The sequence below is a fragment of the Hippoglossus stenolepis genome, chromosome 10 (assembly GCF_022539355.2).
Source record: "Hippoglossus stenolepis isolate QCI-W04-F060 chromosome 10, HSTE1.2, whole genome shotgun sequence".
In the NCBI taxonomy this organism is placed as follows: domain Eukaryota; kingdom Metazoa; phylum Chordata; class Actinopteri; order Pleuronectiformes; family Pleuronectidae; genus Hippoglossus; species Hippoglossus stenolepis.
The window spans coordinates 115,050-139,102 of NC_061492.1; the positions used below are offsets into that span (position 1 = coordinate 115,050).

General features: G+C 45.0%; 3 protein-coding genes across 9 annotated transcripts in view; all 3 read right to left on the reverse strand.

Annotated features, from left to right (window-relative positions):
* The window catches only part of mipol1 (mirror-image polydactyly 1), a 41,372-nt gene extending 35,746 nt beyond the window's left edge, over positions 1-5,626 (reverse strand). For all 3 annotated transcript variants that reach the window (XM_035167911.2, XM_035167910.2, XM_035167912.2), the window contains exons 1-2: positions 5,466-5,626; positions 2,473-2,543 (exon numbers count right to left, since the gene is read on the reverse strand). In XM_035167911.2, coding sequence (XP_035023802.1) covers positions 2,473-2,482 — 10 coding nt within the window. In that variant the 5' untranslated portion in view covers positions 2,483-2,543; positions 5,466-5,626. The remainder of the gene's footprint in view (positions 1-2,472; positions 2,544-5,465) is intronic.
* An 86-nt stretch (positions 5,627-5,712) lies between these two features.
* Positions 5,713-17,059, reverse strand: traf3 (TNF receptor-associated factor 3). Its single transcript, XM_047341787.1, has 14 exons — positions 16,806-17,059; positions 10,480-10,642; positions 10,223-10,388; positions 9,152-9,203; positions 8,951-9,055; positions 8,595-8,759; positions 8,318-8,398; positions 8,104-8,178; positions 7,853-7,945; positions 7,643-7,783; positions 7,345-7,519; positions 6,925-7,268; positions 6,646-6,837; positions 5,713-6,570 (listed from the first exon to the last, which is right to left on the reverse strand). The coding sequence occupies exons 2-14, from the start codon at positions 10,637-10,639 to the stop codon at positions 6,535-6,537; spliced, it is 1,785 nt and encodes a 594-aa protein (XP_047197743.1). The 5' UTR covers positions 10,640-10,642; positions 16,806-17,059; the 3' UTR covers positions 5,713-6,534.
* Positions 17,060-17,589: 530 nt separating this feature from the next.
* rcor1 (REST corepressor 1) lies at positions 17,590-23,900 on the reverse strand. 5 transcript variants are annotated; one of them, XM_035168795.2, is made up of 13 exons: positions 22,848-23,890; positions 22,700-22,759; positions 21,139-21,219; positions 21,005-21,057; positions 20,771-20,932; positions 20,521-20,639; positions 20,347-20,419; positions 20,165-20,206; positions 18,801-19,007; positions 18,641-18,718; positions 18,470-18,527; positions 18,156-18,388; positions 17,590-18,025 (listed from the first exon to the last, which is right to left on the reverse strand). In XM_035168795.2, the coding sequence occupies exons 1-13, from the start codon at positions 23,035-23,037 to the stop codon at positions 17,951-17,953; spliced, it is 1,431 nt and encodes a 476-aa protein (XP_035024686.1). In that variant the 5' UTR covers positions 23,038-23,890; the 3' UTR covers positions 17,590-17,950. The 5 variants fall into 5 exon arrangements, with proteins under 5 accessions (XP_035024686.1, XP_035024685.1, XP_035024687.1 ...); XM_035168794.2 differs by having other exon boundaries at positions 17,590-17,995; positions 18,108-18,388; XM_035168796.2 differs by having other exon boundaries at positions 17,590-17,995; positions 18,108-18,388; positions 18,801-18,977; positions 22,848-23,889.
* Positions 23,901-24,053: the final 153 nt, after the last annotated feature.

Genomic DNA, 24,053 nt, shown 5'->3' on the forward strand with positions numbered 1-24,053 from the left:
TTCTTCTGCCAAAGGAGATAAGTCAGGAAGCATTTCCTCATCGTTGAGAGAATTTGAACAGCTGTTATTATGGAGGTCGCTGAAATACTTCAGGTTATTTCACTCAGTTAAGAAGGCTCCTAAGAAAAATTGACTAATCGTAGTAGAAGCTGCTGCAATATGATTTATGTGATGTGTTAAAAATAGAAATACAATATTTAATTTGACTTTAACTGAACATTTGGACACAGTCAGTACGTTGGCATGGAAACCATGTGGATCATAAGTAACTTCTCTTCACGCTGCTGTTGATGCGTTCATCTGTATGAGGGACCACAGCTCCCCCTGTTGGACAAACTGACCTGTTACACCTCACTGATGAAACATAATCACATGGTGTTTCTGAGTAACCCTAACATTACATAACATTTCATTTAGCTGATGTTTTTATCCAAAGCGGCTTAAAATAAGTGCATCAACCATGAGGGAACAAACCCAGAACAACAAGAATCAATCAGTGCATTAGCTTCAAAAAGCCAAACTACAAAGTGCCCTCATAACCCTCATGTATTTATCATTTAAGACTCCGACAGGTCATTATGCAAATAATATCAGTGATATTCTATCAAAATAATATTCAAAATTCAACATTTTAACATTAATATGAAAATATACGTGATTAATAATATTCTATAATAATAGGCTGTAAAGCACCTGATGGTTTGAGTTACTGCTCCTCTGTGATCCTGAGGCAGGACCGAAGGGGACGGGGCTGCACTTTTATCTCAGGAAGCTTCAAACGGAGTGAGATGACGTATTTCATATCTAAAAATATATAATAAGAGCTGTTTGAATTCCCTAAATGATGAGGAAAGGAACTTCGGTGCTTCCTTATCTCCTTTAGCAGAGTGAACACGGAACCATCCTTTATGAGAGAAAAGGACTAAATGTCCCACAATTCATTGTGGCAGCAACATTTAAAGTGATGTAACCTCCTGGTTTCACCTGGACACACCCACGCAAATATAAAAACAAAGATCAGCAAGTATCATCCTCATCACAATTAAATACAAATATAATTATCGTCATCACAACTAAATAAAGTTGTGTGTCTTGAGTCTGTGGACAAAGTTGAACATGTCTTCTTTTAGGTCCTCATATAAACTACAGCTGTTGTGGACAACTGGGTCAAACCTCAGGTCAAAATCAACAAAGATCATTTTTATAGTGAGATTATTTTATATTTCTTCAGACTGAGACACAGGAGCTGATCTCTGTCATTCATAGAATCACTTGCCGTTTGGCAATTACTCTTCAAAGTAAAAGCACAACATTTGTTTTGTTGCTGACACATTGCAAACAGACAAGTTTACAATGGGGACTGAACTAGTCAGAACTAAATACAAATATAAAAGTAATTTAAGTCCTTGATTGTGGAAAGCACAAAAAATAATTCCTCTTCTTATAGTTCTCATGTTGTTATATGATTTCAACTCAATTTGTTTGTTTTTTATTTTCTCTGAGTGTAATGTGTCCTCTGTAGAAACTGGTAACATCTCTTCTCTGGTCATTTTGTTTTAAACAGGAAACTTTATTTAGCCCTAACCCTAGCCCTTCTGTTATAGTTAAATTAAGTTAGTCATGTTTTCCTCTCAAAGCTTCTCCTTCACATCTTTAATCCACCTCAAGATGTTTTAAATCAGGGTCAAGGAATATTGGTTGGGAAAGGGATTTGACTTTTTGACCAGGGCCCAGGTCTCTGTAGTTTGGACGAGGATCTGAAGCTGCAGAATCATTGACGACTTTGAATCACTTCCTAGAACATATCCTTTAAATGCAAGAACACCATTTTATCACCTACATCCATCCATCACAGACACATCTTATCCTTTGAGGGTCACAGGAAGCTGGAGCCAATCCCAAACTGAACGAGAGGCAGGGGTGACGACATTCATTGTCTTTTTTAATATTTTATTGTCCAGATCAACTGATTACCCCAGTCCTCCATGACCCCCACTGGCTCCTGGTAAAATACAGGATACATTTCTCTACCTACAAGACCCTCAACAACCCTGGCTCCACCCTACCTCTCTGACTCCTCCTCAGATCGGCTGATGCCAACCTCCTTCAGGTCCCTAGAACCATGCGCCGAACCTGGGGTGACAGGCCGTTTTCAGTCGCCACCCCCTCTCTGTGAACTCATTACCCCCCCACAGGTGGCATTACCACTGCTATCGTTCAAAAAGGTCAGTTTTTTTTTTCCATAGTATACCTCTTTTTTTTTTCTCAAAGAGTATATTGATTGTTTCCTTATTTTATCCCTCACTATGTAAAGTTTCTTTGAGAACTTTGAAAAAGGCTATATAAATGCAATGAATTAGGTTATAAGATTAGTATTTTATTTTGTATCATTTCATTCTCTGCTCTTTATTTGTCTCAGTCCTAAAATGTCTGAATCCTTTTGTAACCATGTGAAGTATTTGTAGCTTTTACCTTTGTACATGTCCACCAGAGAGTCCCTGAGCTCCTTGCTGGGCGTCCATGTCTCTTCTGATTGAGTTTCTCTGGAAACACAAAGACACATGAGACCCAACAGATCTGTTAATTAAAAGACAAAGAACAACTGGAGAATTATTCTTCATCATCATCATCATCATTCTTAAATTAGTTCAGTCAGGGTTAGTTAAATTAGTTTACAGCTTCATTAATCTGTTCACAGATTACAAACATCACCATAAAATCTCTAAGAAACTCTACCCGCTTCAGATTCTTGATATTTCGCTTCGCCTCACAAACGTTTCATCACTTTATTTAAAAACATGACGTCAGAAACGTTGTAATGTTTAATTGTCCTGGTTCCGCTCGTATTTCTTACTTGTTCAGCTCCTGCTGCAGATTGTTGATCTTCTTCTTTGCTCTCTGCAGAGCAAACTTTACCTCTACCGTTCTGCTGCCGGACGCCATCAACGCACCTCCACCAGAGTGAAAACACACCCGACCATCTCCATGACTACCTCCCTACCTTCCATACCTCACTGCGCTTGCAGGTTAGATCGGTGGACGAAGTATATGATTGGTTCAACAGTTAGAGACTTTGAACCTTTAGCAGGTAAATCTTTGATGAGCTTGGTGACTCAGGTGACTCAGGTGTCGTTTTCAGGGTTAATATTAAAACACAAAGACTGATGTTCTATTATTGTTTCTGTGTGACATCATATGAGTACATTAACAAACAGTTAACACAAACAGATGTTTGAAACACGATTATCACCTGTCGTCTTTATATACAGTTGCTGATCATCTTCATTAAAGGTTAGGTTTAACCCTGACCCTAAAGAAGAAGAAGAAGTAGATACACTAGATGGCGGTATTGAACCTTTACGTTGTTGGCCACCTGCCAATAAACCGAACAAAGAAGACAACGTTTTTTAAACTATAGTTTTATTTTCTGCAGCCGACATCACATTGAGGACATTGACAACATTTCTTGAACAAAGACGTTGATTCATTAATTGTTTGTTTTGTTATATTTACATTCTGAACAATAATTATAAGATCATGTCTGTTGTGTCTCAGCATCCCGCAGCAGTCTGTCCAGCAGAGGAACGTCCACTCGATGTTTCATCACAAACTGTCCGTTCAGGTGGAAGACTGGTATGTCCCACCTGTACCTGTCCAACCACACCCTGTTCTCTGGAAGACTGATGTCCACCTGCTGCAGGATAAACTGCGGGACAGACAGAGACATCACATGTAGCATGTTAAACATGAAGAAACTCCTCATGGCCATGTCAGCAGGACATAAACACAAACTCTGATGTTGTTACATCGTCCAACTGTTGTTACAACTTTACGAGGATCAGAGTCTGTAAGCAGCAGACTGTTTCATCCCATCATAGTCGTCATGACAACAAAGACCATCAACAACAGTAACACTGACGAGAACAACAATCGACAAACTGAACAATATGTCCCAGATTTATCAATGTTTCAGTCACAGACATGTTTCTTATGGACATTTCTGAAGTGTAGGACAAACATGTTGTGGTACAACCTGTTAGTCAGACATGTTGTTGGACTTGTTTGACTCACTCTGTGTTTGAAAGGTTCCAGCTCTTCTTTCGCTTCATCACAGAGAGAACATGGATCCTAAAGACATAGACAACTGTTGATACATTGATATCAATATATGATACACTATGTGATATAAAATTGATTATATACAGGACCTACATCAGTGATATATAATCGATACAGTAGCTACATCAGTGATATATAATCGATACAGTAGCTACATCAGTGATATATAATCGATACAGGACCTACATCAATGATATATAATCGATACAGGACCTACATCAGTGATATATAATCGATACAGTAGCTACATCAGTGATATATAATCGATACAGTAGCTACATCAGTGATATATAATCGATACAGTAGCTACATCAGTGATATATAATCGATACAGGACCTACATCAGTGATATATAATCGATACAGTAGCTACATCAGTGATATATAATCGATACAGGACCTACATCAGTGATATATAATCGATACAGTAGCTACATCAATGATATATAATCGATACAGGACCTACATGATATATATAATCGATACAGTAGCTACATCAGTGATATATAATCGATACAGGACCTACATCAGTGATATATAATCGATACAGTAGCTACATCAGTGATATATAATCGATACAGTAGCTACATCAGTGATATATAATCGATACAGGACCTACATCAGTGATATATAATCGATACAGTAGCTACATCAGTGATATATAATCGATGATATAACATGTTACCTTGGTAAAAAGAGTGAAAACAGGTAAGGTGTTGGTAGAAAACAGTCGCTGCACAGATGCAGATTCACACAGAAGAAAAGTCTTCAGGGAAAACATTTAATCTGAGAAGAGAAAGAAAAAGAAAGTGTTACTGACCTCAGCAGAGATTATCCTCAGACAGCAGCTGACCAATCACAGAGGGCTGAGGAGAACTGTCAGAGAAGTTCCACTTTCTTTCAATCCAGCACAAAATAAGAAAAGTTTGTGATATGGACGTGAATGTACGACTGTGTGAAATAATCCAAACCCGTTTTAAATAACGTTTTTCAAAGCTGACGTGATGATCACAGCAGAGTTGTGAACAGACCTTGTTTTCTTTACTTTAATAATTCACCCTTATATCTCCTTTTTGTTCTGAGCATGTCTCCAACACGACTCCGTGAAGATCTGCTGCGTCTATACACAATGTTCATGTATAACATGTCATATAATTAACCCAGGTCATAATTAACCCGGGTTAGTGAGGTTGATGATCCTGGTTACATGTGAGGAGTCTTATTAAAACCTCAAACTTCCCTGAGATCAACAGTAGTTAGCCTGTTAGCCTGCTAGCCTGCTAGCTAGTTCGCCTGCCGCAGCTCGACCGTATCTACCGGCGCCGGTTCTTACAACGTTAAACTCACCGCGTGTCGCTGAAACGTCTCGGTTCGTCCAACAGGGAAAATCCGGTTCCGGTGGTTTAATGAGAAACTGTCGCAGATCAACCGGTGACTTGTTACAGCTTCAGCGGTCCTCTTCTTCTTCTTCTTGTTTAAAAGCGAGTGGCAGCTAGCATTAAGGTGCATTACCGCCACCTACTGTGCTGGAGTGTGGTAAAAGTGTCTAACCCTAACAAATAATAAGATAAGGTAAAATATCAAATCAGAGGCATTTTCGTTTTCACGTTATTTTATTGTCACACGTTAACAAACATTCAAACTGTGCAAATGAATCAATGAATTCTGTCCAAGCTGAGAAACTCACAGAGACCACAGAGGAGCTGCAGCAGCTGAGCGCCCCCTAGTGGCTTCTAGTGGACTCACATCTGAATATTCCGCTCCTCTAAATAATTTAGAACAGTTTTAGATCAGAGTTCAAGGGTCAAAATGTTTCCACCTGCAGGTGAAGTCATGACTGAACGCACCTGTTCTGGTTTCTACTGTTTCTATTCGTTTTATTGTTTCTACTGACAACAGGAGGAAAACTGAAGATTCATCAACACCCACTTCACAAGACGTCAATAATCAATAATCAATCCTCCTCTGATCAAATGGACTCTTCAGTAGATTCACTGGACTTTACTGGTTTTACAGAATAAATTAGATTTCACTGGTCTCTACTGGTCTGATCTGGGATTCAGTGCTCCTCTGTGACAGTGGTGAATTTCCCAGCATGCCTTGTTAAACAGGTAATAAACAGAAAGTAAAGCTTGATGCATAGCATCAATAATGAGCTGCAACAATGTCCTGGCTGCAGCGGCCATGTTTGCTCTGAGTGATGTCACCGCTGCGACGTCATGGCAACACTGATCCATTCAAACACCGGATCAGCCAATCCCTCTGGTCTGTGTATAGTTGACTCTAATTGGCTGCTTCCTGTATTCCTGACTTCTTCTGTTCTGTCTGCGTCACTGATCCTTCCCATCATCCTTTGTTCTTTGGACATGATCTGGTGAGTTAATCTCAGACCAACGCGGTCAGAAGGGTCGCAACATCAAGGGTCAGGTAGGTCAGAGGTATCCACGGTAACCTATAAATCAATCAATACATAAATTGATCAGTCTGTTAATCAATCAAGAACGAATAGTAGGAGGCATCTCCCCACCTTGATGAAGATGGTATCGTCTTTAATGTAGCTGCCTGTCTCCAGGACACTCTGAGACACAAACAGAGGACACCCGGAGGCGATGTTCATCTCTGCAGCAGGGCGTCGGAAGCTGCTGCTGTTTGGATCCGGTTTGAAGGCGTCGCCCAGGTGTTTCCTGGACGGACCCTGGTCCATCAGCATCAGAGTCACCTGACAGGACGACAGACGACAAGACAGTTGAATGTACAGCGCTGTCACCATAAATCAGTCAGACACAAGAAAGGAAGTGATATGTACTTTCTGTTTGAAGGGCCAGGGCAGCAGGGCGTCGTACTCGCCCCTCATTACCACAAAGAACAGCGAAAGGTGTGTCCCTTTGCCCATGCCGTCTCCATTCAGGTAGACTCGGGCACACATCTTATATCCAAAGTATCCTGTATAAAATGGCTGTGAATACAGCGACAGTGTCTTTGCCGCCACAGCTTCCTGTTTCCGTCTCTTGTAGTCGCGAATCTTCCAGATCAGAGTCCCGTTGTAGCTCGCCGTCTCCAACACCTGGAAACGCAGGTCCATGTCAGCCAATCGGATCTCGTGGACACTTAGCATGTCGTCGTGTCGATTAAGCTGAGTCTCCAGGGGTGCTGCAGAGAGGTGGATATTGATTATTGGGTTATTGATCAACAGTGTGTGTCCCCAGTACCCTTTACGTGTTCTGACCCAGAGTGTGTGTAGAGGGTCCGGTTCCGCTGCGTCCTTGTTCCAGAGCAGTCAGCCTCACCCGAACGCTCTCCAGAGTTCCTCTCAGGTTCTCGACCTCGTCTCTGAGGAGACGCAGAGAACGAAGCTCCAGCTCCACCTCTAGCAGCTTCTCTGAGTGAGAACTCATGAGTTTCTGTGGTAAGAGAAACCAATTAAGAACCAAACATTTACCATATCTACAAAATCACTTCATCATATCAACCATTTGATTGTGACCTTTGACCTCCAGTCCAAAGAACACATGGAACATCAGTACCTGCATGGTGGAGAACTTCTGCTCCATTTGTCGGTTCTTGTCTCTCAGCTCGTCGTTCTGGTTCTCCAGGTCTGACAGACGACTGCTGAGAGCCGGAAGAACCTTATAGCGCTCCAACAGCTCACCTTTGACCTCCTCCACCTGCAGACATACACAAACATCAGCCACAGAACGCACATTCTGTGACCTGCAACTGGTTGCTATGGTTACCTTGTTCTCTAATGAGGAGTTCCTATTGGCCATCATCCTCAGGTGCTCAGCTGCACAGGTCGACTCATGTTGCCTCATTTCCTGGTTCAACCCCTGTAGCATAAACAAACATAGTGTTATATACATTGTTATTAAAGTACTTTATTATAACTATACTTTATCACTCATATCATTACTTATTAATATATTCTGAATATTGTTTATTGATAATTTATTGTCTAACAATTTGAGAACATGTGACGATTAGTTACCTTGAAGGTGCAGCCGTAACGGTGAAACTGGCAAATCACTTGAGCTTTAGGACAGTCATGTTGGTGACTGGACAGCTGAAACATCAGGTCAACATCAATCAATCAATCAATCAATCAATCAATCAATCAATCAATCAATCAATCCTGCTTGTGATAGGTTAAACAGATGAAACCACTAAACTAAACTGAGGTGGAGAATGACGCGGGTCAGTACCTCACTCCGGGGCAGGGAGGAAGAGGAGCAGTGGTTTGGACAGGACACTGGGAATGCTGGACACACCGTCTCTTTGTGTTTCTGAAAACAGACAAATTTAATCTGAAACCATTTCCTGCTCGCAAAGAACACTTCAGGTTCTTGAACAGTGACAACCTCCAGACATCAGCAGGCAGTTCAATCTGGACTGAGGCTTCTGTTCCTAGTTGCAACTAGTCTCAAAACTAGTCCCTAGGAACAATGGTGCAGATCTCTTGGAAGTGAAGTCACAGGCTACCTGCAGGTCAGTCAGAGGCATCTTGGTGATGCAGAACTCGCAGGTGGTCTCTCTGTGTTTACATTTCCAGCTCAGGTGGTCGGGAATCTCTTTCCTCATCATTCGCTCTTTGCATTTACCCAATGGACAGGGAACCTCAAAGAATGGACACACATTTAGGTGGTCCTACAGAGACAGACAGACAGGTGAGAAACACACAGAGATATGTTGTAACTTTTATATAAATCCTGGTCGTTGGAACAGAATCAGGATATTTGACCTGAACTTTATGAGGTATCCACACACAGACCATATATTGGACCTATAGCCAGTTTCAGTACAAACGGTTCTCTGTTACCACATGAACATGTTCTCACAGGTATCTGGTGCAGACTCATCAGTTCCTGACAGCCATTGGCTTCACTGCGACAGTAAACCTTCAGAGCCATGATTTCCCGCTGGCAGCAAACGTCTCTGAAGATCTTCAACACAAACCACAGGATGTTCAACAACTGATCCATAATCAATTAATAATTAATGTCAATATGGTGTGTGTCGTGATGTCACATCCAGCCCACCTTGTCTTTAAACAGCTGCTCCATGTCAGCTGGACACACCGGGTTTGACTGACTGCCGGAGGACAGAGGACATAAAGTTATTGAGTCAGCAGGAGACAAACACCTGACACCTGCTGGTCAGAGGAGGAACCGCTATATCAAATGGTAAATGATCTGTATTTAATTAGATTTTTTCTAGTCTAGATGACCTCTCAAAAATCTTTACAGACTCACCAGTCACCATTCACACAAACATTCATACAGTTGGTCTATATGCAGCACACTCTCTCCACACACCGTCATAGTCATCAGGGGCAGTTTGGGTTCAGGATCTTTCGCAAGGACACTTACGCATGCAGAAAGGAGACAGGGATTGAACCGCAGACTTTCTGACGACCCGCTGAAATTCCTCCACAGCCACCCCAAATCACATCACATCCACAGAAACGTAGAAGTGCATAAAGGGCCCATATTTTACACCTTTCCGGGATTTAATTTTAGGTATTGGTACCCCTAAGATGATACATCAGTGGTTTAAAGTAAAAAAAAAACAGGGGGGGTGGGTTTGGAGGCTGGACTGGTACCGGCTGGGTGGGGCTGAGAGAAGAGTGCGATTCCATGATGACATCATACGGAGAGAAAGTACAAAACGCGACGTTTCAATAACATATTTCTTAGAGTGAAAAAGTCCGCGGAGTGACTGTTTTCATACTTTGAGGCCACCTACTGACCCCCTTCAAGTAATAACGGATAGTAAAAGCCCAGAAAATGTATTTTACACAATATGGGCCCTTTAACAAAACAGGAATAAGAGCTGGAAATCATCGAACACCATTTGCATCCTTAGAATAGAGCTACAGCTTTCAGAAGATTTTTATCTCTGTCAAGGAGGTTATTTTTGTATAGTCTGTCAGTCCGTTAGTTTGCAGGATTACGCAAAAAACTACCAGGCAGATTATTTGGTGGAAGGATGTGGCGTGAGTCAGAGAAGATTAAATGTTGGGGTGGTAGGTTTGACCAGGGTTCCCTCACAACCCTATAGACCAGCACCGGAGTGTGAAGCGGAGGTGTGATAAGATCTGTCCGACTCACCTGAAGATGTGGTTGATGCAGCTCTGACAGAAGCGGTGTCCACACTCGGTCTGGCGAGGCTGACATAGGACCAGCCTGCACACCTCGCAGCAGTATTTGGCTTCTGGAGTTTCTACAAAGTGATCTCTGAATCCTTCATGAAGAGGCAAGAAACCTGCAGCGACACCTGAGCACAGAGACACACCTGAGTTCACTCACCTGCTGCTTTACTGTCCACTGTAGATCTATTAAACATGTACTCAGAAAATCTCTTCTACCGTGAGAAGCAGCAGGGTCGCTGGGGGGCCAGGGATTGGCTGGGCGGTGAGAGGGTGGGGTGATGGGAGAGACCACAGCGAGGGAGGCAGCCACAGAGGGCGCCACCTGCTGGAGGGGAATCTGCACCTCCCTCCCGTCAGCACTCCTCCCTGCTGACATGACCTGGGGGACGAGGGGGGGGTTAGGTTTAAAATTAAAGCCCAGAAGGACGTCAACCTGCAGGTCAACTCATCGCTTTTCTCATACATGACTGTTGTTTATTAGAGCCTGAGCACCGAAGGTGTGAGAGATCAATTGATTTTGTAGAGGATATTGATATTATTATTATTATTATTATCAATTAAATCCAACAGAAAGTTCGACATTTGTATCTATCCTAGTTATTCCCATTTGGAGGTGTCCTACTTTCAAACTCCTTGTGAGGAATTATTCAGATTGACTTCATATTTGTTCAGAATAATCTTAAGGCGTTCTTGATTTTGTCAATGACACCTCGCGTGATCGCAACATGTTTTAATCGCCATGAAAAAGTAAGTTGTTGTAATTCTCATATCGTCAAATCTTCCCTAAATTTTACATTATGATAAGAGTCCTGGCCCCAAAACCTACATGCCAATAACTTTTCCTCGATAGAAATATAAGACGTCGGGTTATGACAGAACTCATTCCATTGTTTTTTTGACAGACTAACCCTAACCCTACTGAGAATAGCGCCGCGCCAAAACCAATCATGTGGCTGGAATAGAGTTACAGCCACGTCAGGTTAGGTTGATGCACATAGAGCGTAGTAGCAGCACACGTGCTAATGTTTGAGCGACTGCAGCTGTGCACACCAGTAAGTCAGGAGTGGGAGATAAAAGAGAAAATGAGACAGAAAATGTTGAGGAAAACTGGAGCGACAGAGTTACTGAAGAAGACAATGGACACTGGCTCAAAAGAAGAGGACATTGTTGAAAAGGGTCCAAGGAATTCAGTAGTGCGGTTATATTTTGGATATTTAAAGTCTGACAAGAAGCGGAGTATCGTGCACTTCAAATTGTGACAAAAGCATGTTCCCAAATATTTTTACCATCTGAAGCAGAAAGGACAGAAATATTGGTTTGGTTGGTCATATCGAACCCCAAAAAACTCTTCTCCATCTCTTCCAACCTCCTTGACCCCCTGCCCCCCCTTCTACCAAGCCACTTTGTCAACTACTTCACAAAAAAGATAGATGACCTACGCTCCTCATTCTCTAATCCTCCTTCTGTAACATTTCCATCAACTTCATCTTCATCCCCTTCACTTTCCTCTTTCACCCCCCCGTCTCCCAATCAAGTTCTTACCTTAGTAACCTCCGCCCCCCCGACCACCTGCCCCCTTGACCCCATCTCACATTCTCCAGTCTATCGCTCCTGACCTTCTTCCTTTTCTCACCCATCTTATCAACACTTCCTGTCAACTGTTTCCTAACTCTCTGAAGGAGGCAAGAGTAACCCTCTCCTGAAGAACCCCCCTCGGCCCGTCTGAAGTAAACCACTACAGACCTGTCTCTCTTCTTCCCTTTGTTTCCACAGCTCTGAGCGAGCGATCTTTAATCAACTCTCCTCCCATCTCCACCATAACAACCTTCTTGACCCTCACCAGTCTGGTTTCAAGGCCACTCGACTGAGACGGTCCTCCTTGCTGTCTCTGAGCAGCTTCACACTGCTAGAGCCGCCTCTCTCTCCTCTGTCCTCATCCTTCTAGACCTCTCTGCTGCATTTGACACAGTGAACCACCAGATCCTTATTCCTCCCTTCAGGACCTGGGTGTCTCAGGCTCTGCTCTCTCCCTGCTCTCATCCTACCTCAACGACCACACTTATCAGGTAACTTGGAGAGGATCTGTGTCTGAACCTTGTCCTCTCACTACTGGGGTCCCTCAAGGTTCCGTCCTGGGTCCCCTCCTCTTCTCTCTGTACACCAACTCTCTCATTCACTCACATGGCTTTTCCTACCACAGCTACGCTGATGACACCCAACTAATCCTCTCTTTTCCTCAATCTGAAACACAGGTAGCAGCAGGAATCTCTGCCTGTCTGACTGACATCTCTCAGTGGATGTCCGCACACCACCTGAAAATTAACCTTGATAAGACTAATAGAGCACGGTACAAGGACACCGGACATGCGATGTGCACCTGCCCCGATCCCAAAGCAGCGGCGGCAACCATCCGGCAGCAGCGGGTCTGTATTGTTTGATACTATAAACAAAATACCATGACGTTTTGGGAATTTTGGCATCGACTTGGTACCGAAGTATCGGTTCTCGTGACATCCCTAGCTTTGATTGCTTTACAGAGCAGTTTGACCACATCCACCATAAACTTTGTCGTAGAAGCCTCAAGACCTCGACAGCCAACTCTCCCTCACTGCCAACATTACTGTAACAACACGTTCCTCTAGATTCATGCTGCACAACATCAGGAGAACACGCCACCTTCTCACTCAGAAGGCGGTGCAGGTTCTGGTCCAGGCCCTGGTCATCTCACACCTAGACTACTGCACCTCCCTCCTGGCAGGTCTACCTGCTGCTGCCATCCGACCTCTGCAGCTCATCCAGGAAGCAGCAGCTCCACTGGTCTTTAACCTGAGTTCACTCACACTCCTCCGCTCCCTTCACTGGTTACCAGTAGCTGCCCACATCCGTTTCAAAACACTAGTACTTTGTACCGTGCTGCGAACGTATCGGGGCCAGTCTACATCCAGGACATGGTCAAACCTTACACCCCAGCCCGTTCACTCCGCTCTGCTTCGGCCAATCAGCTTGTTGCTCCCCCACTATGAGCTAAACACTCATCAAAATCACGACTGTTTGTTGTCCTGGCTCCTAAACGGTGGAACGAGCTCCCCATGGACATCCGGACTTCAGAAAGTTTACACATCTTCCGCCACAAACTAAAAACACACCTCTTCTGACTATACCTTGAATACATTTTTAAACTAACAATTTAGTAGCACTTAAATGTCACTTACTTATAGAACTTTGTAGTTTTGCTTTTTTGAAGAAATTTTACTTTCTTGATTCTTGTTGTTCTGGTTTGTTCCTCATGGTTGATGCACTTATTGTGAGTCGCTTTGGATAAAAGCGTCAGCTAAATGTAATGTGATGTAATGTAATGTAATGTAAAAGACCTTCATGATCACTTTTGTTTTTGTTTTTTCGCCATGAAAAAGGAAGTTGCTGTAGTTTTCATATAAATTGTCGAATCTTCCACAAATTTCACATGTTTGACAAGAGTCCTAAGGACGTGTACATGCCAATATTCAGTTTTTGTCATGGCAACACATTCTGGCAACAGATATGACAGGTTTTCATGTTGTGAGTATATATGATTAAACGGTGTCCATGGCTGCATTGGGAATTTTAATGTTGTGTACCGCAAACAAATTCTGTCCCAACTATTTTCCACTAGATGGAGCCAAAGTTCAAGATTATCAATCATAGCACAAACTGTGTTAATTACGAACTCTACACTCTACAACAGATCACAAATCTATAATTCAACAGTGAAGAAAATGGTTGTATGGCACAACAATAGTTTGGATGTCTACATGTGTCTTGTTGTGTTACACAGTGAAAAAAATTCAAATCAGAATTTTCCTCCTGGCATTGAAATCATGATTCTTAATTTCTCTGTTAAAATGAATGTTTATAGCATTCATTGAGCTCCAAAAGGAAACGCAACCAAACTATGATTGTTCCTGATCCATTGTTCGTATCTGTTGTCGGGCGACGTTTTCTTGGCCTTGACACCTTCGTCATTTTGCAGTTTGTGATCATGTTGAAGATGATTATATAAATTTGTAGTTTTACGTTATGATGCTGATACTATGGCAAACACAGTTTGCAATGGTTTCCGCTTTGTCTTTCACTAAACTGCTGCAATTTCAAAATGAATCTGAATATTTTTAGTCTCCTCAGTGTCCATACGTTGATTTTTTTGTGGCCACCGACACATTGACCCCCACATAATGATGTTTTTTTTCAAATTGGTAAAATCTTTCTTCATCCTGACGTCTTTCTCTCTCTCTCACTTGTGCCAACACACAGAAGTATTGTCCTCTGACACATCAAATACTCAGACCCGGTTTAAACATCATTTTGTCTTCGTAAACACAAATGAGCTCTGTGTTTATTAGCGTGTAGAGCAGGGACATGAATTCCCATCGCTGGACACATTCAGGTCTGAACACGACCAGATTTATCCGTACGGACACAGTGGGGTCGTTATTGATATTTTCTTCTGATTCCATTTCTCACTCGCAGGCTAACGTCAAACATCTGCCGAGATAGAATGTGGAGTCTCATTTCAAAATGAGTGTTAATCGTATAAATCTACATTACAATATTTAGTCATAGCTCTACCTACTGGAAAAAAGAAGTTTCACAATCCCATACTTTAAGTTAAAAGTAGTTTATTTGGTTTTTATCTTATTTTTACTTGTATTAGTTTTTCATGCTTGATCAGTCCATTAATCAATAAACAATCAATGAGTCGATCAATATAACATGAAGAAGATCAGTTGATCATTAAATCAAATCACCGATCTTTAGATTTAAATTCTCTCTCGTTCAAATCCTTCAAATTCAGATGAAAAACTGAGAGCCTCTCTCTGTCCCTCTCTCTTCCTCTGTCTCTCTCTCTGTCTCTCTCTCTTCCTCTCTCTCTCTCTCTTCCTCTGCCTCTCTCTGTCCCTCTCTCTTCCTCTGTCTCTCTCTCTTCCTCTGTCCCTCTCTCTGTCTCTCTCTCTCTCTGTCCCTCTCTCTTCCTCTGTCTCTTTCTCTGTCCCTCTCTTTCTCTGTTCCTTGTCTGTCTCTCTCTCTCTCTCTCTCTCTCTCTCTCTGTTCCTTGTCTGTCTCTCTCTCTCTCCCTCTCTCTCTCTGTCTCTTGCCTGTCTCTCTCTCTCTCTGTCTCTCTTCCTCCCTCTCTGTCTTGTCTCTCTCTCTCTGTTCCTTGTCTGTCTTTCTCTCTCTCTGTCTCTCTTCCTCCCTCTCTGTCTCTGTCTCTCTCTCTCTGTTCCTTGTCTCTCTCTCTCTCTCTCGTCCTCCCTCTCCCTCTCTGTCTCTCTGTCTCTCCCTCTCTGTCTCTGTTCCTTGTCTGTCTGTCTCTCTCTCTGTCTCTCTTCCTCCCTCTCTGTCTCTGTCTGTCTCTCTCTCTCTCTGTCTCTCTTCCTCCCTCTCTGTCTCTGTCTCTCTCTCTCTGTTCCTTGTCTCTCTCTCTCTCTCGTCCTCCCTCTCCCTCTCTGTCTCTCTGTCTCTCCCTCTCTGTCTCTGTTCCTTGTCTGTCTCTCTCCCTCTCTGTCTCTCTTCCTCCCTCTCTCTCTCTGTTCCTTGTCTGTCTGTCTCTCTCTCTGTCTCTCTTCCTCCCTCTCCCTCTCTCTCTCTGTCTCTTTCTCTCTCTCTGTCCCTCTCCCCTCTCTCTCTGTCTCTCTCCTCCCTCTCCCTCCTCTTTCTCCCCCTCTCTCTGTCCCTCTCTGTCTCTCTCCCTCCCCTCTCTCTCTCTGTCCCTGTCCCTCTCCCTCCCTCTCTCTCTCTTTCTCCCCCTCTCTCTGTCTGTCCTTGTCCCTCTCCCTCTCTCTCTCTCTTTCTCCCCCTCTCTCTGTCTGTCCCTCTCTCTCTGTCCCTCTCTGTCTGTCCTGTCCCTCTCCCTCCCTCTCTCTCTCTCTCTGTCTCTCTCTCTGTCTGTCCCTCTCTCTCGTCCCTCCCTCTCTGTCTCTCTCCCTCCCTCTCTCTCTTTCTCCCCTCTCTCTGTCTGTCTCTCTATCTGTCTCTCTATCTGTCTGTTTCTCTTCCTCTGTCTCTCTGTTTCTCTTCCTCCCTCTCTCTCTCTCTCTATCTACCTCCCTCTCTCTCTCTCTTTCTCCCCTGTCTCTCTCTATGTCCCTCTCCTCTCTCTCTGTCCCTCTCCCTCTGTCTCCCTCTCTCTGTCCCTCTCCCCTGTCTCTCTATCTGTCTCTCTCTCTCTGTCCCTCTTCCTCTGTCTCTCTCCTCCCTCTCTCTCTCTTTCTCCCTCCCTCTCTCTCTGTCTGTCTCTCTCCTCTCTCTCTCTCTCTGTCTGTCTCTGTCTGTTTCTCTTCCTCCCTCTCTCTCTGTCTCTCTCTCTCTCTGTCTGTCTCTATCTGTCTCTCTTCCTCCCTCTCTCTCTGTGCTGATGTAAACACTGACTGATGCTAACTGTTAGCTTCTTTAGCTTCGTGTTTCTGCGCCTGGGTTTTGGAGCCGTTAACACACACGAACCTGTTTTACAGATGTTCTACAGATGTTCTACAGATGTTCTGCTAATGTTCTGCTGTGGGACTCACATGAATCTCAGCTCAGCAGCTCCTCGGCTCGGTGGACTCTCTCCAGGATTCAAACCGTCGACCCGCCGCTGCCGCTGTCGCGGAGCCTCCGGGCCTCGCGTGAGCTCCACATGTTTTAGGTTCGAGGTTCGATTTCAGTTCTGTGCGTGTGTGTGATCCGGTTCAGATCCAGCGGGAGGACTGGTCCGATCACACTGGAAACCCCCTCCGCAGCTTCCGCCCAGGAAATCCCCCAGCTGCCCGGAACCAGACCACCGGGGGGCGCTGTTTGTTAAGGGCTGCAGGTAGAGGGTTAGAGGGAGCAACATCCTCTGTTCTTCACCCTCAACAGTAAATGTACAAACATTATTTATTAACAGGAAAAGACCCTTCAAATTTCTCTAGTGTTTTACAGCGTATTACACAATCCTATCTTTATATTTTTTATATCAATACTTGCACAAACACACCACAGCAAATTCCTTGTATGTGTAAACCCAATATACCCTGATTCTAATTCTGAGAAACATAGAAACCTGAGTCACATGTGAAGATCAGTAAAATAACAGGATTTACTACATTGATGAGAAACAGTTTGTAACATGTTTAAAGTATTTATACATGATGTCTGATGGAGATGAAGGAGCAGACACATGAACTGAGGATTTACTGTCAGTGATGGTAGAAGATGTGAGGAGACATGTTGTGTATCAAGAAGTCTTGTTGTGATCATAGTCCACCATCAGGATCCAGAAAATCAGACCACCAGGGGGCGCTGTTTGTCACAGACTGCAGGTACGAAATCTTTTCTTTGAAACTTTATTTTGAATGAACAGTGTTGTAATCCAGTCAATGAAAGTAACTGAATACATTTACTTGAGTATTGTTTTTTGTCGTTTATCTGCGTCACATGAAGAGAAGAAGTCCAACGTGTTTATTGATCAACTTTGGTTTTATTGTTTCCTCTAAAATAAAAATTCTAAAATCATAAAACAGGATGACGATACCTGAGTGACATCATCCAACATGGCTGCACACACACGCACACGCACACACAGATTGGTCCAGAGAAAGCATTAATATCAGGTGACAGTTCAAACCTGATCAATAACATGTCAACAAACTAAAATGATGACATCATGAAAGAGGGGTTGGGTCAGAGGGTCTCAGGACGCCAGGGGCTTGTGGGGGTCGACTGGAAAGGACGAGTCCTGCAGGACAGTAGAGACACATTGAAGACACTTTAGAGACACAGAGATAAAAGAGGGGGAGAGACAGAGAGGATTGTGGGATTTGTAGTTTCCATAAATAACTGCTCTTCACCTCCTTTGTATCCTTGGCAGTAACCTCCTTCTCCTCAGTGGGACACACCTCCATCTTCTCCTCCTCTCCTCCGCCGTCTCCTCCATCTCCCTCGTCTCCTCCGTCTCCTCCTTCTTCTCCGTCTTCCCCCTCCACGCCATGTTCTGCCTCCCACTCCTGAAGAACCTCGTCCAGGTTAAACCTCCGTCTGTAGTTCACCAGGAAGTTCTTCACCTGAACCACCGACTTGTTACCAATCACATCTGAGATAGCCTGGAAGTCTCTTCCGTACTTCCTGATGGCTGCATGGGAGTGGACGAGAGATGGTGTCACTGACTAATCACTGAGCTTTGAATGTGTGACTCAGGTGGTCCAGGTGTTACCTTGTACAGCGAGCAGCTGCTCCTCTGTCGTCCAACGACTGTTCAACTTCTGATTCACCTGCAACAAAAACACACAGAACTGGAATCACCTCCATAACCTTTGACCTCCCAAGTTCATGATCTGATCGTCCGGTCGCACATCGACAGGAAGCAGCATGTTGCTATGGTTACCTCAGGTTGTCTGAACTCGTCCACTCCTGAACTGATTTTGTCCTTTAGAGCACTGTTGGTCTGTTTGATGGTCTGAATCTGAAACCCAAAGAGACAGACAGATGAGAAAGTGTGACAGGTGAGAAGAGAGTGAGACAGGTGAGGAGCTAAATAGACAGACCTGTCTCTTGATGGACACCAGCTGACCGTCCAGGTGTCTGATGAGTCCCTGAGGAGACGAAGACGACAGAGAGACAACGTCCTGTTGGTTCAGAAACATTCCTCTAGGGGGACGTTTCTTCATCCGCTGAGAGGCCTTCACACCTGACTGAGAGACAGACGGGTCACCGTCACCTGACTGAGAGACAGACAGGTCACCTTCACCTGACTGAGAGACAGACGGGCCACCTGACTGAGAGACAGACCGGTCACCGTCACCTGACTGAGAGACAGACGGGTCACCATCACCTGACTGAGAGACAGACGGGTCCCCGTCAACTGACTGAGAGACAGACGGGTCAACTTCACCTGACTGAGAGACAGACAGGTCACGGTCACCTGACTGAGAGACAGACGGGTCACCGTCACCTGACTGAGAGACAGACAGGTCACCGCCACCTGACTGAGAGACAGACAGGCCACCTGACTGAGAGACAGAAAGGTCACCGTCACCTGACTGAGAGACAGACGGGTCACCATCACCTGACTGAGAGACAGACGGGCCACCGTCACTTGACAGAGACAGACGGGTCACCGTCACCTGACTGAGAGACAGACGGGCCACCGTCACTTGACTGAGAGACAGACGGGCCACCGTCACCTGACTGAGAGACAGACGGGTCACCGTCACCTGACTGAGAGACAGACGGGCCACCTGACTGAGAGACAGACAGGTCACCGTCACCTGACTGAGAGACAGACGGGCCACCTGACTGAGAGACAGACAGGTCACCGTCACCTGATTGAGAGACAGACGGGCCACCTGACTGAGAGACGGACAGGCCACCTGACTGAGAGACAGACGGGTCACCTGACTGAGAGACAGACAGGTCACCGTCACCTGATTGAGAGACAGACGGGCCACCTGACTGAGAGACGGGTCTAGGTCACCTGACTGAGAGACAGACAGGTCACCCGACTGAGAGACAGACCCGTCACCTTCACCTGACTGAGAGACGGGTCTAGGTCACCTGACTGAGAGACAGACAGGTCACCTGACTGAGAGACAGACGGGTCACCATCACCTGACTGAGACAGAAAGGTCACCGTCTCCTGACTGAGAGACAGACGGGCCACCTGACTGAGAGACAGACAGGTCACCGTCACCTGATTGAGAGATGGGTCTAGGTCACCTGACTGAGAGGCTGACCCGTCACCTGACTGAGAGACAGACGGGCCACCTGACTGAGAGACAGACAGGTCAACGTCACCTGACTGAGAGACAGACAGGTCACCGTCACCTGACTGAGAGACAGACGGGTCACCTGACTGAGAGACAGACAGGTCACCTGACTGAGAGACAGGGGAGGTGAGACAGGTGAGTACCTTCAGTCCGGCAGATGTTTTGACCTCTGATCCACAACTGACCTGAAATCAGTTACATAGTAAACAGTCAGTAAACAACAAGTCAATAAACAGCGAGTAAACAACAGCAAGTCAATATACAACAACCAATCAGCTAACAACCCATATACAACAGTCAGTAAACAGTCAGTAAACAGTCTCACCTCCCTCTTGTCGTCTTTATTTTGGTCGAACTCAGATTCACTCAGATTATTTCTGTGAGCGTCTTCATCATCACTGAAACACAAACAGGTCAGAGTTTAATCCACCAATCACAGCACAGGATCCAGGTTTCAGATCTGTATCCTGTGCTGTGATTGGTGCAGCTGTCAGCTCACCTGTTGTCTCTCTCTCTCTTGTGTTTTCGTGTCTGTCGATCCATCAGACTGGTTTTACTGCGACTTTTCTTCCATGAGTAATAAAACCGAACCAGACTGGCCATTGACTTGTCCGGTAACTTCACACAGAGACAGAAAATAAATCATGTTTGTAAAAGAGTTTAAAGACGACACTGGTCACAGTATCTGAACAGGTATATATTCTATATAAAATAAACATGTCAGTAAACTGCTCTAACTGTTGACGTACCATCTGCTGGATGCGGTGGAAGCTCTTGCCATGGAAACTGAAGGCCTGTTCAAATAGGACTCTGTCCTCCACCGTCCACTCGTCAGGAAACGGGGTGAAGTTCGGCAAATCAGCCAGAGATTTCTCAACGTTGTGTTTGTGCCAGAAGAGCATCCCCAGAGCCTGAAAACAAGTTCTACTTGTTCTGACTGAAGGTTTGATTCACATCAACAGAGTCAAAGTAGGAAACTTTACCTGCTCCATGTTGTAGCCGTGTTTCTCTTTGGCGATGGCAATGTATTCGTCCACTGCATTAAAAGACATCCACAGGTTAACCATTTATATTTTGGGTTTTATTTGTAACTGTTTATTTGAGAGTAGTTTCTTACACTGAGACTGGTTCAGACAGCTGCTCGGAATCCAAACCAACATCCCAGGGTTTTCTCTGAGCTGAGCCGCCTGAGCCACGTCTGACACACACACACACACACACATCAGTGGGGTTAGAAGTAACAGCATCATATAAAATCCCTGATGACCTTCATCAGCTACATCCTCTTCATCATGTTCACCTGGGGCCATTTGTTTCTGAAGCATCGTTTATTAGAGACAATTTGTGTTTTTGTTTGTTTGTTTTGTGTTTGAATGGTGATGAATTTAGCTCCATACTTTTGTCTCTGCCTCACATTCAGAGGTGTTCCTAATATTCTGACTCCACTACCTGACACAGGAGTAAAAGCTGATCCGGTTCTGAGTGAACAATCTGACTCAGAATCAGCAAAATAATCATAGAGATCTATTATAAACAGACCTGACATGGTCAACACATGTGGAATCAGGATCAGAAAAGTGGAACCAGGATCAGAGAAGTGGAACCGGAAACAGAGAACCAGGATCAGAGGATTAGAACCAGGATCAGAAAAGTGGAACCAGGATCAGAGAACCAGGATCAGAGGATTAGAACCAGCATCAGAAAAGTTGAACCAGGCTCAGAGAGGTGGAATAAGGATCAGAAAAGTGGAACAGGGATCAGAGAGGTGGAATAAGAATCAGAGAGGTGGAACCAGGATCAGAGAGGGGGAACCGGGATCAGAGAGGGGAGCCGGGATCAGAGAAGTGGAACAGAGCCAGGATCAGAGATGTGGAGCCAGGATCAGAGAAGTGGAGCCAGGATCAGAGAAGTGGAGCCAGGATCAGAGAAGTGGAACCAGGATCAGAAAAGTGGAACCAGGATCAGAGAGGTGGAGCCAGGATCAGAGAAGTGGAACCAGGATCAGAAAAGTGGAACCAGGATCAGAGAGGTGGAACCAGGATCAGATAAGTTGAACCAGGATCAGGGAACCAGGATCAGAGAGGTGGAACAGTGATCAGAAAAGTGGAACCAGGATCAGGAAAGTTGAACCAGGATCAGGAAAGTTGAACCAGGAACAGGGAACCAGGATCAGAGAGGTGGAACAGTGATCAGGGAACCAGGATCAGAGAATTAGAACCAGGATCAGAAAAGTGGAACCAGGATCAGAGAAGTGGAACAATGATCAGATAAGTTGAACCAGGATCCGATAAGTTGAACCAGGATCAGATAAGTCGAACCAGGATCAGGGAACCAGGATCAGAGAGGTGGAACAGTGATCAGAAAAGTGGAACCAGGATCAGAAAAGTTGAACCAGGATCAGAGAGGTGGAACAGTGATCAGGGAACCAGGATCAGAAAAGTGGAACAGTGATCAGGGAACCAGGATCAGATAATTACTACCAGGATCAGAAAAGTGGAACCAGGATCAGGGAACCAGGATCAGAGAATTAGTACCAGGATCAGAAAAGTGGAACCAGGATCAGGGAACCAGGATCAGAGAATTAGTACCAGGATCAGAAAAGTGGAACCAGGATCAGATGCCGTTTAGAGCTCACGTTGTTCGAGGCTACCACTAACGAGCCGCCTGTTGTTTCTTACCCGTATCAAACTCTGGAACCACGGCCTGGTACTGCAGTCCGACACGCATCCCTCCTCCACCTGCACACACGGTACACAATAGTACTTAGTAGTAGTGCTCGAAGTACACGCAGTACACAGCAGCACTACCGTGACCGAGGCTACCCACCATGCTCCTCGTCGCTACTGGATCCTGAACTTCCTTCTTCCCAACAGCTGTTAGTGCTGGTTCCATTACCGGACAGACTCTTCCCGCCGTGGTTCACTGCTGCTCCGGGGCCGCTGCTGCCGCCACCCGCAGGGGCTCTGCCTCTCCTCTTCCCCGGAGCCTCCGGGTTTCTCTCCAGCATCGCCGGCATGAGCAGCACGGAGGCGGCTTACGTCTGTAGCTTAATCAAGCTAACCAGTTAGCGTATTAGCTTAGCTGCTCAGCTGACTGAACGGATCCGGCTAACGAGCCCCAGAGCTCAAAGTCCGGTCCGGACAGCGGAGGGGTCCGTGTGAAACACAGACTCGGAGGCAGGAACGTTCCGTGTCATGAAGCTAACAGAAGCTAAAGCTAAACGTTCAGTCCGAAGCGTCACACTGAGCCACAACACTTCCGGGTCCAGAAGAGACCAGACCTGAACTCAGACCAGGACCCAGACTAGAGTCACTGACACTAATCAGAGTGTGTGTGAAATAAAAACACATGAATCTGTATTAATTATTGATTATTAGTTCTGTTAGTTCTGGTAAAAAAGTAAAGTGCTACATGTAAGTGCAACTAAACTTAATTTATTATTTTCTTTAATATGAACACCAGAGTTGACGATGGTTATTAGAAATCATCTTCTTATCCAAGCTGTAGTCTGAAGAGGTGTGTCTTCAGTCTGGAGGAAGATGTGAGGACTTCCTGTCCTGATGTCCATGTGGAGCTGGTTCCACCGTTTAGGAGCCAGGACAGGAAACAGTGGTGATGTTGTTGAGTGACAGCTGTCCCTCACAGTGAGGGAGCAGCTGATTGGTCGATACAGAGCGGAGTGGGGGCGGGGCTGTGAGGTTTGACCATGTCCTGGATGTAGACTGGACCCGATCCGGTCACAGCACGGTACCAAGTACTAGAGTCTTGAAGTGGATGTGGGCAGCTACTGGTAACCAGTGAAGGGAGCGGAGTAGTGTGAGTGAGCTCAGGTTGAAGACCAGAACCTGGACCAGAACCTGGACCAGAACCTGCTCCGCCCTCTGAGTGAGAAGGGGACACGTCCCCCCTGATGTTGTGCAGCATGAATCTACAGGAACGTGTTGTTGCAGTAATGTTGGCAGTGAGGAGAGATGACTGTCGAGTGTCACACCCAGGGTCCTAGAGCTCTGGGGGCTACCATGGAGTTGTCAA